This window comes from Quercus suber, unplaced genomic scaffold, assembly GCF_002906115.3.
Source record: "Quercus suber isolate HL8 unplaced genomic scaffold, Cork oak 2.0 scaffold_128, whole genome shotgun sequence".
NCBI lineage: Eukaryota > Viridiplantae > Streptophyta > Magnoliopsida > Fagales > Fagaceae > Quercus > Quercus suber.
The window spans coordinates 866,079-882,819 of NW_027069591.1; the positions used below are offsets into that span (position 1 = coordinate 866,079).

Here is a 16,741-nt window from a genome sequence, read left to right on the forward strand (position 1 = left end):
GATTGCTTGCATGGAAATTATGGTGGCTCACTCAACATATCTGATATATTGGACCCATGGCCTGTAGGCAAGAGCCCACGGGTATGCTGCGTTGCTGTTGTCAAATTGTCCACGGACCAAATTTGCAAGAGTTTGCTTTAAGACGTTCTGAAAAGTCTTTGCCACATCTTTCTTAAAAAAAGAAATTCAATTAATAGTTCAAATTAGATTTTTCTCGGTCAAAAAATAAAATAAAATAAAAAACACCAAATTAAGTTTTGATTTCATTCCAATTCTTTGTTAAGTGTCCAACTCGCACCCAAGTTTGATGCCAATTGCCAAATGCCTTGACATTGCACACCAATTTTGCAAGATACAAACTGAGCATCCTCCTTAATTACATCCAAAAAAGGAGGAGGAGCTGAATTAGAATCAAAGAATCCAAAAAATCTATTTGAAAGTGACCAACGGCTAAGAACATGAGCAGCCTGATTAGCCTTTCTAGGAACCCAGTTAAAAGTAAAAGATGGATCTAAACTAGCTAAATACTTAGTTTCCTGCAAAATATTACTAACTCTCCATGGAACAGAATCGGTGGAGGAAGTCAAACTTGGGATGCAAACCTAACAGTCACTTTCAGAACTTACATTGATAAGTTTGTGATTCATGGCAGTAGAAACAGCCTATCTAGGTGCATCAACCTCAGCTTGAACAGTAGAAACAACCCATCTAAGTGCCTCAGCCTTAGCTTGAACAGGGATGTTGGTGTTCACTTTGATAGAACAAGCAAACACCAAATTCCCTCTCCAATTTCTGGCAATCATGGCAATAGCTGAGTCAAATTTTCCCACACTTGCATCACAATTTATTAAATAACATCTTTTATAGTGTCTAATGTTTGTGGTTTAAATCCACCTACTCTTTCTTCACTATCTACCTATCAAATAAATAAATAAATAAATAAAACATTATGTAACACATTGTGCTCAAATAATGACACATGAATTCAGTCATGTGGATAATTTATCAAATTTCAGCACAATCATAGTTTCATCTCAAGGAAAAAAAGTACCGCAAACAGAAAGTTTTCAAAATTCTCAAGAGAAAGTGTCCACCAACCACTGCTTAGTTTCTAGGGCAAAATTTGCCAAACAGTGCAATTTTAGAAATTTTTAAGTCGGATAGCACTTGTTCAAACTTATTTAATTAGTTAGACTGTTTTTGAAAGTCGAGTTTGGCAAACTTGACTTTGGGCTAGAAAACAAACACCATGGTGGCCTTTTTTTTAGTGGCGTTTTCTATAAACGTTGCTATAAGCACACAAAAAAACGCCACTATAGTGTTCTTTTTCCAGCCCAAAGTCGAGTATTCCAAACTCGACTTTCAAAAAAAGTCTAACTAACTAAATAAGTTTAAATGCGTGCTATCCGGCTTAAAATTTTCAAAAATTGCACTGTTTGGAAAATTTTGCCTAGTTTCTAGGGCTGGTGCAAGGCCTAAACCATTTAGGCCATGAAGTAAGCCTCCTAAGAGAGAAAGGACCCTAAAAGGGGGAATAAGTGATTTTTTTTATATTAAAAAAATGTGACTTGTAAATTCTTTTTCCTCCACTTTTAAGGAGGTCCAAAAAATTAAGTGATATTAGAAATACCACAAATTTTATTACATAGGTCTTACAAATTGTTGTATCACTAATCATACCAAGTAATTCAAATATTCATGTATTATCTTGTAGTTGTTGAAGTGCCACCCATCTCTTTTTTTTTTCACATCAGTTTGTAGGCTTTTTGTAATAAAAATTATATTAACTTTAGCATTTTTTCCCAAAAAAAAATTACAAATTAATAGTAATCCAAACAAATCACCACTAAGCAAATGAAAAAGCTGAAATTACAACAAGTTTTATTGCCAAAAAAAAAAAAAAAAATCTTACAAAATGATTTAGCAAGAATATGATTTGTGCCACCTAAATAATATATGAATGTCATAATCATTTTTTTTTCTTTTGATTGGTGATATGTTAATTTGTAAGGCTTATACAGTAAAATTTGTAATAACTCTAGCATCGCTCAAGTGAATTAGTCATATTAAACCTTGACAATAATGAATTTTAAATAGAAATAATAATATAGAACATTAACTAAATTAATGGTTAACGCTCTGTTTGTTTCACTAGAAAACTTTCTGTAAAGATAGTTTTCCATATTTTCTAGTATTTGGTAGCCAAAAAAAAAAAGAAAAAAACAAAAAACAAAAACAAACAAACAAAAAAAAAAAAAAAACAAAACGTGTCATTGGAAAACTATCTTTAGTTAACGGAAAACACTAATAAAAATAACGCATATTTTCTATAGTTTGTTTTCCCAAAAAAAAATTTGGAAAACAATCTCTCTCACATGTTGCATCTTCTATAAATACTATCTTCGCCTGTAGCCGTGGGAAACATAATTTTTTGGCGCATTCTCTCTCTCATGGTAAGCTCTTTCACTTTTCTCTCTTCCCTTTACTTTTTCTCTCCTCATACCCTCACTATCACTAACTCTAATCTCTTCTCTTCTCATAGATCTCTCTCTCTCTCTCTCTCCATGTTTCTCTTCCCCTATGTAACATAATTCTCTGATTAGATTTTTTCCCCTTCACTGATAGGTCAATAGCTCTGACTTGCAAGGTAGAACAGATTTGCAACATTAATTATTTCATTCCTCTCTACCAAAATCCCAATCCTTTGCTTTGAATTTCTAGCTTGATTTTCTTTTTTCTCTAAGAAATTTTTGGTTTGATGGATTCCAGACAGAAGTTACTTCTTTTTCATACATATAAGTGCAAAAACTTTTTTTTTTTTTAAGAAAAGAAAAGAAAAAAGAATGAATGAAGTAAAAGATGAAAATTTTAAACGTAGTGCTTATATGGCTATATGGCTCTAAATTGCTTTTACATAGGACAATCTTTACCATGGACTAATAATATTGTTATATAATAAATGATAATTGTTTAGGGAAATTGCATTTGTTGGCAGATATTTTATGCAGATACTATGCAGTGGTAATATATTATGCAAATACATTATGTAAATACATAATTTAGAGTAATATTGAAGACTTGTGGTTAACCATAGTAGACAATTAAAAGTTTCTATTATTTATACTTATTGAAGATGTATTCCCCTGTAAATTTTTTATATATAGACAAATGATTGATATGTGTGCGCATGTGCGTTCATACGTTATTATCCATATATATGAGCAAAATGAGTAGTAAAGATCATGAAAATTTGACAACTAATTAATTTTGATTGTATCTATTGTCAAAATTTTAATATGAAAACCAAATTCATTCTTGGTTTTTTATTTATATTAATTACATTAGTTGGTTTACATAATAGACATGTTTTAAATTATACAAGAAATATTTATTAAAAAAATTGCCTACCAAACACCAGAAAACATTATAAAACTCATTTTCAAGGTCGTTATCAAACTCTAGAAAATGAGATAATTTTCTAGAAAATACTCTTTGGAAAATGAACAATTTTCCAAAAAATGTTAATACTAAAACAAACAAAGCGAAATAAACTAAATATTACTTAAGTGATATTTAAATATAAAAGAGCTCATTTAAAATATTCGTCTTAAGCCTCAAATTGTATTGAGCCGGCGGTGCAACCTACAAATTACTTCAAAAACTATTAAAGGTATAATATAGGCTTGTTGGCATCCGCGTGTCAACCACCATCACCAAGAAGCCAGACTCGCCTTGTGCTCAGTTGGAGTCCATAATGCAATTCCTCTTCTTCCCAAACTCCCACCACCTACAAAAGGATACTCTATCCACACATATAATGTATAACCCTTTTTTTCACTTTATCCACCTTATTTGGTTTATGTAAAATCTTTTAAATTTTTACTTTTCTCAGAACAATAATTTTTTTTTTTCCCAACTTAATGATTGTTTGTATTATGCTGTGAGCTGTCATATAATTTTCCTAATCTCTAATATAAACCAATCCTGATGAGTGACGACCTAAACCTTGGTACAAGTATTGACCTCTAATAAGTTATATCCACTATTAATTGACCTCTAATAAGTTTATTCATTTCTGTGCAAGACAAGATAGAGAATAAGTAACATTAAAATAATGAGTATTCTTATTAGGTCACTACACATTTTAACTCCATGATGGATTCGAACGTGAAATTGGAAAAAATATCTTATGAGACAATCTTATAATACATATCTCATAGTATGTATGGATGTCATATAATGTAAAATGATGATCTCATAAGACTATCTCATAAAATACTCGTGAAACTGAGACAATGTGAGTTCTTTAATCCCAGCAACAAATCAAGTACACCAAAAGAGACCCCATTAGAAACTGACTATTATTAATATATATATATATATATATATATAAACAATGAGTATTGCTTGGGTCGTTGTTCATGTTTGCAGGTCAGCAAATTGCTTTGTCCACAATGTTGTTAATTAGGCTTTTTTTGGTTTTAATGCCTTTGGGCCTATTTCCATCTCCAATATTTGGGCCTATCCATCTCAAGAGGACCCTCGAGTTTGCTTGAGTAATAGTGCTGTCTTTTAATATATATATATATACACACACACACACATATGAGTATTACTTGCATGGGAATTATGGTGGCTCACTCAACATATCTGATATATTAGACCCATGGCCTGTAGGCGCGAGCCCATGGGTATGCTACATTGCTGTTGTCAAATTGTCCCCGGACCAAATTTGCAAGAGTTTGCTTTAAGACGTTCTGAAAAGTCTTTGCCACATCTATATTCTAAAAATAAAAATTCAATTAATAGTTCAAAATAGATTTTTCTCGTCAAAAAAAAAAAAAAAAAATCAAATTAGGTTTTGATTTCATTCCAATTCTTTGTTAAGTGTCCAACTTGCACCCAAGTTTGATGCCAATTGCCAAATGCCTTTACATTGCACACCAATTTTGCATCTAGTATTCTTCCCTTTTTCATTTTTCTTTTTTTCTTTTTTTTGGCTAAGAATAAAACTTTTATTAACAGAAACAAGATACAAATTTAGCATCCTCCTTAATTACATCCAGAACAGAATGAGGAGCTGAATTAGAATCAAAGAAGCCAAAAAATCAATTTGAAAGTGACCAACGGCTAAGAATATGAGCAGCTTGGTTAGCCTTTCTAGGAACCCAATTAAAAGAAAAAGAATGAACTAAACTAATTATATACTTAGTTTCCTGCAAAATATTACTAACTCTCCATGGAACAGAATCAGTGGAGGAAGTCAAACCTTGGATGCAAACCTGAAAGTCGCTTTCAAAACTTACATTGATAAGTTTGTGATTCATGGCAGTAGAAACAGTCTATCTAAGTGCATTGGCCTCAGCTTGAACAATAGAAACAACCCATCTAAGTGCCTCAGCCTCAGCTTGAATAGGGGTGTTGGTGTTCAGTTTGATGGAACAAGAAAACACCAAATTCCCTCTCCAATCTCTCGCAATCATGGCAATAGCTGAGTCAAATTTTCCCACTGCTGCATCACAATTTATCTTTGTTCGCTCCCTTGTTGGAATATTCCAATGAGTGACCGAAACTGTAGATGAAGGTGGTATGTGATGATTCTTGGACATAATCATCCAGTGCTCATGGAAATTTCTTTGAAACGCTCTTTCCAGCACTTCACCTGTTGGCTTAAATCCTCCATGGACTGCTTTGTTCCTCAATTGCCACAAAAACTCTAATGTAAGAGCGTCTAGCATCCTTCCAATTACACTATTAACAGCATGAAGTATGTTAAGCCTATAACAAGATGCATGTAATATGTTCTTTAACAGCTTGTTGGGCCTATAACAACATCATTACAGACCTATTATATGGGTCCCATAAATATTTACCCTAATTTTAACTTCCGAAGGACGATACTTATAAACCAGGAGTCATTTAGCTCCAATGGCACTTTTTTGAGTTTCCGGAATTCAAATCCCACTTTCCTAATAACTATCATCCGAAAGATAAAAAAGATGGCATTTCTTCTGATAACCTCGTATTCTTTTTTTTTTTTTTTTGGGGGGGGTGGGGTGGTGTTGTTGGGGGTGGGTTGTGGTGAGATAGCCTTATGATTTCCTACCAGATATTTTCATGAATGATTTGGACCCATAACGCATACACTAAAAGACCATATTTCTATGACAAGAATATTCTACACTACCGGAGAGTTCAATTCCACATACTCAACCAGAAAAACAACTTAAGGAGTGGTAAAAAAAAAAAAAAAAAAGGAACAGAATCATACATGCCAATCCATGGCCTAGGCACCGTCTTTTACACAATTAACATTCCCAAGGACAAGTTAGATGCACTCAAGCCTGCATGACCCTTTTTAAGGCACCAAGTAAACGGCACTCCATTTGGTCAAGGGACCCCAACAACTAATCACAAAGGAAGTGAGTCCCAGATATGCGGGCAATACAGTACTTTTTTTGTGTGTGAATAAACGGAACACCAATCTCAAATATATATACTACTCACTCGCCAAGTTTAAAGAACCATCCTTCATCAGCTTCATGCTTAGACTGTTAAATCTTCCTCTAGAATAATGTCGAGAAGCCTTTCTCCAATCTGTTCCGGTCTTCATCATAGCCACAAATTCATCATAGCTGATACGCCCATCCTGCATTCATAAAACAATAGCATCAGATTTGTAACCTGCTTAAGAAAAACCAGGTATGTGGAAATTGTAGGGCATTCACCTTGTCTGTATCCACTTCTTGGAAGATGTCATTTGCTACATCTGTACAATCATCCGCTCCATCTTCCATCAATGCATCCCGAAGCTCATCTGGTTCGATGTATCCATTCCCGTCCTTGTCAAAGTAGGAGAAGGCGTTGTGAAGATGTTCATCGTTAGCCATCTTTTGTAGATGGAGGGAAATAGCAACAAATTCTCCACAGTCAAGTGTACCTTTCCCATTAGTATCTACCTGTTGCCAAGAATTTGTCCGTTCAATCCTTAAGAGACTAATTTACCATGGACACTTGGATTATACTTTTAGCACCTTTCAAAATATAAGTAATGTTTAATGGAGATAGAAAGACAAAATCTTTGTCTAAGAATCAAGGTGTCCTAATCATTCATCTGCCTGTCATTGTATTTTCTTTCCTAACAAATTTTTTCTACGTTACAACAGAGCACTTGTGTCCCAACATGTCCCTTACATGTCTGACTGCTGCATAGAATGTCAAAATATTTTATTGTTGAAATTAGACAGTATTTCCAACTTGTTTCCAGTATGTCAAAGGGATGTTACGTCCACATGGAGACCAACTCCTCCTTAAAGGAATCTGCTACTTATGAGGCGGCAGCAGGGGTTGACCATTGACATAAAACATCATCAACTTCATGATGGTTTGTGTCATCAACACCCTGAGAATCTATCTAGAGTCAACCCCTACCGAAACCAGTTTCTAGACCCAATAGAATAATTTCACATAATTTAAAAATGATTTTCCTGGAACTAGGCACCGGTACAAGAATGCATAAATTGTCAACAAGACTGCGCGAAGCACTTGTCCAGAAGGTACTTCGAGGACTGCCCAGCACTTCAGTGGCATAAACAACAAACAGATCCAGTGATTAGGCTTGCTAAAATGGAAAGATTTGTCAAAGACAACACTGAATATAGTCGGATACAGTAAAAAGGATTCTCGGAAAATTTTAATGTGTGATGTGTGTTTGAACAATTATTATGGTCCTGATGGTCATAATAACAATATGATGGGCCTCCTTAAACAAGGCAACATATGAGTAGAATAGGCAATGATGACAATGGGGAGTAATAAATGTGAATTTTGAGAAGTAATACTTTATGTTATGAGGATATATTGTTGAAAGTAAAATTAAAGGGATGTAAACTCACAGCTTCAATAAGCATCTGGACTTCAGGTTCTGCAAGCTGGGATCCGACATTTCTAAGTCCGATTTTCAATTCTTCAATTGAAACAATACCATCATTATCAGTGTCCATCTTCTTAAACATCTCTTTGATGTCTTCAACTTCTTCAATGGATAAGAAATCAGCAATGACCTGTTTCAGCAGCATACCAATCAAATTGGTTGTCAAAAGAAAATATAACTCAAAACATAAAAGGTACATAGAAATAGTCAACTAACCCTCAGGGCTTTTCTCTTAAATCGGTTCATCATTGAAAACTGTTTAAGCCTCGACTTGACAACATCTCCAAGAGGAACATTAGGAGCCTTTTTAGCATTTTGGAGCCAGGGATGCTCTGAAAACAGAAAAGAACAGTATTCAAAACATTATCAATATTTAACAGATATGTCCAAATCTGACAAAAACCTAAAATCAGAATGTACATAGAGTTACAAAGATCTAAGTCTTGTATCATAAATTTTCATGCAACATTGACTAACTGCATATTTAGTTATTTATGTATTTATATTTTGCTTGTAAGGAAATTACCATTCATGTTTCCAAAAGAAAAATATTGATAAGGAGCTTTTGATAACATGTTAATAGTAATAAAGCATAAATGACTGGGAAACCACATTAAATGTACTTGAATAAAGTTTTAAACCAAGTAATCTGTGTCAGAAAGTGCCAAATTTAAAATGTCAAGATTTATGTCTTTTTTTCGTGATAAGTATTGAAGTTTTATTGAGAGAGAGAATTACTTCATGTTTACAATAACAAAAAGAAAGTATCCAAAAAATTTACAAATAATCAAACAGAAAAGCTAAGAGAGTTATCAAACTCAAAGATGGAAGTATAATGTGTAAATCTGCAAGCCTGTACCCACTCAAAGGTAAATAGGAAAGAGGATTTCAATTGCTCTAAAGATCTCTAAGTGTCAAGATTTCATTGATACCTATCCAGAAACAGATATATCATTGATATGTCACCTATCATACAAGAAATAAACTAACATGACCAACAATATAATATATTTCCTAATATAATCAATCCTGCAGTATAATATGCACACATTTTCCTGTAGAAACTAGGCCTTTTGAGAAAGAGGGACAAGTTTTTTATTCATTTTAAAATCTTGTAAACTAACATTAAACTCCAGTGGCTTAGCGTTTCTTCAATTAATTGTTAGTCTACATGTTCTTTACTTTCTTTATTAATTTTTCAAGGGCTGAGTTAATTTGTCAAAAGTAGATTTAAAGCTCTGTATTGGCAAATGGTCATTGATCAATGTAATGCACCAAAATGAAATAAAAGAGGAGGGGGGGGGGGGGGGTGTAGAGAGAGACAGGGGGAGGCTGGTTAGATGGGATTACCAAAATGCCAAATGCTTGGACCAAAAAAAAAAAATTTGAAATACACATGCAGACAAAGAGAACAATAAATATCGTTCATATTACCCAAATTTTCAAACATACAATGCATTCTTATCATGAGGTATTATGCACAAAAGAGATGTAGAATACCAAGCACTTGCTTCGCAGTGAGCCGAAGCTTGGGGTCTGGCTCCAACATTTGCTTGACTAGACTCTTCGCACTATCTGAGATATTAGGCCATGGATCCCGTTTGAAATCTATTAGCCCACGAAGAATAGCCTGTGCAACACCTTGTTCAGACTCTGCATCATAAGTACACTCTGCCCTGGTCAGAAACAATGATAGACACACAAACCCATGCGTGTGCGCACACACACAAAGAGAGAGAGAGAGAGAGAGAGAGAGAGAGAGAGAGATGCTAGGAATATAATTACCAGCCCAGAATGGGGGAACCCCACAGAGCAAAATATAGAGAATAACCCCTGCACTCCATATATCTATCTCTGGTCCATAATTCCGCTTGAGCACCTCTGGAGCCATGTAATATGGACTTCCAACAATTTCTGAGAACCTCTCACCTAGTAATGCATTATATTTAATCATCAGAAAACACCAGTGCAATAGTAAACATTCTAAAAGCAGACAATGATCACCAAAATCAATGAGAAAATGGTCAAAAAATATTAGTAATGCAACTGTAAACCACTTAAAATAACTCTTGATGTTTCCTGGTAAATGGCAAACTACTTAACACCAAGCCCACCATCCCCCAGACCCATTTTTTCCTAGAGAAGGATGGAACTCTTAGAAGCCTCTTAGAACACATAAGAAAGTATCTATAACTAAGAGATTGGGGAGACAAAAAGGTGGTATATCAATGTCAGTAAAAATGCACTTCAAGTGCACAGTGCCAAGCCTTTAGCGCTTTTCGTCTCTAAAGTGCAGTGCATTAGCAAAATTATGTATAAGGCACGCTTTTGAATCTTTGTCCAATAAGCTTGAAGAGCACTTTTTTGGGCTTTTAATATTATTCAATAAAAAAAAAAAAAATCAGTTATTAATGTAACCATGAGATATTAATGGTATATACCCTTGATTTCTTATATAAACATCAATTGTGGTATGATTAATACACATAAGCCCACCCCTCAACCACTCATTGCAAATTCTAGAAGATAATAATAATAAATATATATATATATATATTTTATAGGAACACTCAATGTAACTAACACAAAACCAGATGGAAGACTCCAGAGCCAAAGCCAAAGACAAAATTTTCCTTTTTCCTCTATGACATACATCTCTCTCTCTCTCTCGTTTTATTTCTCTTTTGACTTTCAGCTTTAAGCTCTACCCCTTCTACTTGACCCAACTACTAGTTCCTTATTCCCCTTCTTGGTATAACTCCCTTCTCTTGTTTTTTTCTCTACTTGACCCAACTACTAGCTCCTCCCCCACCCCCCCCCCCCCCGGCGGAAAAACCTCTCCTGGTATAACTCCCTTCTCTTGCTTTTCTTGGTCTTCAAAGTTTGTATTTTTTTGATAAGTGGTCTTTGAAGTTGTCTTGAAAGAGATAACTGATACCCGTTCTTTTTTTGAAGCATACCCCCTTCACATTCTTCTTCCTTTTCCCTTGATCTTTCTAATTTTCTTCTGGAACCAATACCCACTTTTTGTTGTTGCCCCTTTTGTTAAAAAATAAAAATTAAAAAAAAAATTAAAAAAAAAAAGGAAGAAGAAGAAAAATGAAAAAAGAAAAAGTTCACAAATGCAAAATATATATATATATATATATATTCACAGCTATCAAATATCATGGTTCCGTATATTTCGTAAATCATGAAATAATTATATAAAATGCTATATTTCAATATTATATGATTAGTTGATCACTTGATTGTTATATTGTCCATTAACAATTGTTTTCAAATTTACTACATTATATATATATATATATATATATATTAAATGTGTTCTTTATTCTATCAAGCATGTACTTGCGCTTTGCACCTAGGCTCCAAGAGGCCTTTGCGCTTCGGCTAATACTCTTATCAACATCAGTATGTACTGAATGCTTATATCTCCACAAAGGGCATGGTCATTTTTACATGTGAACTTCTCCACAATGGGTGAAGAAACAATATTTTCATACTATTGACTAGAGACACTATACCATTATCTCTTTGAACAATGTAATAAAGACTTACAGAAAAAAACTCTCTGACGTCATGTGTGGTTGAAGAAACAACATTTAATAACAATACAATAGTGAAAAAGTCAAACAATCAGCGATGACAACCTCTACAACAGTTCTAGGAGAAGACAAATGAAGGTGAAAAGAACTGTTTTGTTTTTCTCATTTTGGATTTTGGGTCAACTGCTGATTGTTTTATTTCCCCAAGGTAATGCTGAGCAAAACTTAAGCCATCATCCTATTGTAACTAAGGCCTTTTAAAACCAAGGTAGTCAAAGGCGAAAGGCAACCTTAAGGCGCCAAGGCCTTGTATTGCCCAAGGCATGAGGTGACAAAAAGGCGCTAACCCGAGTAAAGCGAGGCACCAAATTCTTAATATATTTATTATACATATAGAACTTAAATCATATGTATCTAGTGTATTATAATATTATAATGAAGTGTTTTTCAATGTGAAGCATGAAGAAATTAGGTCTATAAAATTATTTCAAAATAGGATTAGCATGGTTTAGGCTCTATTAGTTAATTCTAACAAACATTTTACTACAAGCTTCTATATAACAATAAGTTTTACAAAATAAATTTGTCAATTAATTTAACTAACAATAGGTTTTATAACATGCCTTACGAAATTAATAATCTAAAATAAGTTTCACAACAAACTTCTATTTAAAAAAAAAAAATTATTAAAAAAAATAAATAAAATAACTTGAGGCTCTCGCCTTAGCACCTTTTTCATGGCTTAAGGCAGTCGCCTTGCTCGCCTAGGCTCTAAAGGCAAGCGCCTCACTAAAGGTGCCTCGCCTTAGAGCCTTTAAGGCGCCTCGCCCGGCGCCTAAGCAAGCTCTCAGCTCGCCTTTGACTACACTGTTTAAAACCACTCCATACCAATTATCCAAACTGTTATTGATTGATGTATTAATATCACTACTGTCAAACAAGTGAACATAGTAAAAATCAGAAACAGATGCCAAACAATTAGATAAGGATAGTGGACAGCCCAAGTCCCAAAAATATTAATTATACTTATCAGTCAGACAGTCACCAACTCAATGCATGCTTAATAATTTGGAAAACCCTCTAATTAGTTCAGAAGAATTTTCACAGGATTAGATATATAAAACCACCCAGTCAGGAGATCAAATGCAGGTAATCAAAAAAATAAATAAATAAATAACTCAACTATCTGATCAAGACAGAAATACTTGTCAAGAAGTAAGAAAGGGAAGAGAAATTTGATTCTACAAAATTATATACACAATATTCCAGCAATGCCAATCTTTCCACATTTAAGTCAAGTTGCATGAGATGGTTCTTTTTATTCAATAAAATTTTATTACTTAACCTAAAAAAAAAGAAGCAAAAACATACAACAAAAAAAAAAGACACTAAATCGTATGTAAATCAAATTTAAAGTTGAAAGGGTTGTACTATCTTCTAGTCCCCAACAACATATATTTTGAATGAGAATGAGACAAATATCTGATTTTATAGGTCAACAGACTCCAATAACTCAGATAAAACGTCAACAACATATATTTTGTCCTTTATCTCTTTTCATTTCCACATTCTTGTTTGGCTACATGTCATCCTCTTAATTTCCTAGTGAGTGCAATAAAGCAAAAACCCAGCCAGTACCTTTCCCCACAATGATCCCTTAGTTTAAAAGCTGCATACCGTCGAGAGGTCATTTTAGATCTTTTGGACATACATCAAGATCCCAATTGGTACCTAGCCACTTTGCTACAAAAACTTTCAAATAACATCTAACTTTAGGAGGCATCCACATCAACATTGTTTGACCAGTGAATATAAGTGCAAACTGATTCCCTTTCATTTGTTTGTATTCACTTCAATTGCATTGGATTTACTATCGTAAACACATTGTACTTTTCTTATCAATAAAAAAAATGTGCAAACTGATTCCAGCTCTAAAATATCGAACACAATAAAACTTACCATTATCTATAAAACAACACAACACACACACTTTTCTTTTACAGGTACAACAGGATTTGAACGTATGGAGTCCACTTCATGACCAAGATACCAATGGGTTTCTTTTTGGTGTAGGCGGGATTCAATCCCGGGTCATTTATTCTACAACAAGAGACTTTAACTAACCAAACTAAATATAATGTATATCCTATCCAATTATGGAAGGCAAGTACATGCTAAATTAGTCATAACAGCCTAATCCACAATACAAGTACCATATACCAAACTTAGCATTTTCACTAGTATAAACATAAGCTCGTGTCTCAATCTCAAATCTCAATAAACAAATTTACCAAAACAGAAACAGCGAAGTTCAAATTCTGACCTGGCTTGAAGAATATCGAAAGCCCGAAATCAATAGCTTTCAAAGGCGAATTCTCCTTCTTATTGGCGAACAAGAAATTCTCAGGCTTCAAGTCCCTATGAATCACTCCATGCTTATGGCAGAGCTGCACAACCTCCACAATAGTCCTCGTGACCGCGGCGGCGGCGCGCTCTGTATAGTGGCCCCGCGCCACAATCCGATCGAAAAGCTCGCCTCCCTCGCACAACTCCATCACCAAATGCACCGCATTGTCGTCCTCGCACGCCTCCTTGAAGCTCACAATGCTCGAATTCCTCGGCAAGTGCTTCATTATCGCCACCTCGCGCCTCACATCATCGATATCCACCGCAGTCCTGAGCTTCCGCTTCGAAATGCTCTTGCAAGCCAATAGCTCCCTCGTGTCCCGGTCTATGCAGAGGTACGTCACGCCGAACTCGCCGCGACCTAGCTCCCGGTCCACCAAGTACTTCTCCTCGATGTTCTCCTTAGGCAAACCGGCCAGAACCGTGATCGGAGCCTTCTTTCCGGCGTTCGAGTCTCTCCGGCCGTGATCGTAGCCGGAAAAGTTCGATTTCACATCCTCTCTCGCCACCGCCGCCGGAGATCTACAACAATTCCCCATACTCTCCGAATCCTCCTCGATCTCACGGCGGATCTTCCAAAAACCTTAGCTCACCGTGTCACATGATAATGCCGAAACTCCTGAGCTCGAAAACCCTAACCCTAACCCTAAGATCAAAGCGACGAAAGCGACTGTGAGAGAGAGAGAGAGAGAGAGTAAGAGAGTGAGAGTAAGAGAGAGAGTGAGAGAGACTGTGAAGCTAAGCTAAGCTAAGCTAAACAAAGAGTTTCTAATTCTAAAATTTCTAATATATTTTTGTTTTTATATTTTTAAATTTTTATTAATATTTTTTTTATTATAAAAATTATGCTTTGGTTCTGAGACTTTTGTCGACTATAAATCGAAAGGGTTGAACGGTCGGAACGGGACGGGACGGTGAGTGTGAAAATGAAGAGGATGGGTTTATTATTATTAATTAATAATTAATATTATATAATTCCTTTATTCTTTTTTTTTTTAATTTAGGTAATTATTTTATTTTAATTTGTTGCTGAATATAGAAGGGACAGAATGATAAGTGATTAATTAAATAATAAATAGTGAATAGGTGTTTACACTACTGTCCCCCTTGGCTTGTGGCATATTTGTTTTCTGACCCAGGATAATAAAATTTTGGGATTTTGTGAATCTGTCAACATTTTTGGGAAGGACAAAAAGGAAATTAACTAGTTTAATTATCGTACTATGGTTTATGTTTTGATTGCTTGTGAATTAATGGAAGTGTTGTTAAATCATAGTCCTATTAATTCAAAAGTAGCAGTTAATAGAAAATTCTGTGATTCTTAAAATAGAATGTGCATTTTTTTAAGGGTCTTTTTTTAATTTTTAATTATACTTTTGTACCATAAAAAGATAAAATGATAAAAATAAGTTGAATCCTTCGTAATTTTATTGTCAAATTGCATGTAACATTTATCAACCCCAAAAAAACTAATAATATTATTTCTCGAGTAGTAATAATAATAAGGATCTTATTAACAGATGTCCTTAATGTATTTGTTAATGGACTATTTGAAGAAAATTTGATACAATTTCATGGATAACATAAAAGGCTGTGAAAAAATCAGTTTTTTTTTTCTTTTCCTATAAAAAATTTCCTAAAAGGATATCATAAATCAATACTCTTAAGACATACGTTAACTTTTCCCTAATAATAATTTTTTTTCTTCACTCGTGATGACAATAGGATTCTATGACATAATAAGTAAAACATGTTCATAATTTTTGTTTGGGTAAATTGCAAATTACATTCCTAAAGTTTGGGAGTGATTAGATTTTATATCCTAAAATTTCAGAATTTAAATTTTACCCCCCAAAGTTTAAGGTGTTTGGATTTTACATCTTGACATTTCAGAATTTAGATTTTACCTCATAAAATTTGGGAATGTTAGAATTTTATACCCCCAAATTCTGCAACTTTAAGGTGTAAAATCCAAACACCTCAAAACTTTAAGAAGTAAATCCAAACACTCTTAAAATATAGGGGTAAAATTCAAAATTTAAAACATCAGGGTAAAAAATTCAAACACCTCCAAACTTTAAGGGGTAAAATTCAAATTCTGAAACTTTAAAGTGTAAAATCCAATTACCTCCAAAACTTTAAATGTGTAATTTGCAACTTACCCTTTTTGTTTTTATATACCATAGGATTTGAACTTATGGCATTTTATTCAAGACAATTGTAGTTTGACATCAAGACAAGTCTCTAATACGTTTCTTTTGATGTAAACAAAATGAAATCTTAAAACCTTTATTCAACAATAATAAAATTTATCAATTAAGCTAATTAGAATCATATGTTCATAACTTTTAAAGAATCATAATCTAAAAGATTCGTATTCTTCAATAATTTTTTTTTTTTTTTTTTTGGTCAAGAATATCAAACCAAAGGAATAACAATCAACAAATGATAAACTTTATCAGTTTTTACTTGTTACAAAGATAAAAACATAGGAAAAAGGTCAAGAAACTACATGAACATAAAGTTTACAAAGAAAAATCTGGGAAGATTTGCATGAAAATTACTTTCCGTCACTTGAAATAGAATGTAGTTTGGGTGATGTCATGATTATATTAATTAAATGTCATGGGCATCAAGAAAATTTAAGCCCAAATTACAGGAGCAACATGCAAAAATGCAAAACACAGAGAGAGTTTGAGTGCGAGAATTAAGAAGAGAAAGATGTTGTTTTTGTTGTCTCTTTTAATAGCATACATTTGAAATCGGGGGGGGTGTGGGGGGTGGGGGTGGTTGTTTTGTGGGGGGGGACCTTTGTCTGTCATCCCTCTGTGTTTTTATTAGTGTCAATGACTAA

General features: G+C 34.0%; 1 protein-coding gene across 1 annotated transcript; it reads right to left on the reverse strand.

Moving 5' to 3' along the window:
* Nucleotides 1-6,142: 6,142 nt before the first annotated feature.
* Nucleotides 6,143-14,729, reverse strand: LOC112009196 (calcium-dependent protein kinase 13). Its single transcript, XM_024041535.2, has 7 exons — nucleotides 13,805-14,729; nucleotides 9,719-9,862; nucleotides 9,434-9,586; nucleotides 8,150-8,265; nucleotides 7,896-8,063; nucleotides 6,729-6,959; nucleotides 6,143-6,649 (listed from the first exon to the last, which is right to left on the reverse strand). Exons 1-7 carry the CDS (start codon nucleotides 14,424-14,426, stop codon nucleotides 6,500-6,502), a joined length of 1,584 nt encoding a protein of 527 aa, XP_023897303.1. The 5' UTR covers nucleotides 14,427-14,729; the 3' UTR covers nucleotides 6,143-6,499.
* Nucleotides 14,730-16,741: the final 2,012 nt, after the last annotated feature.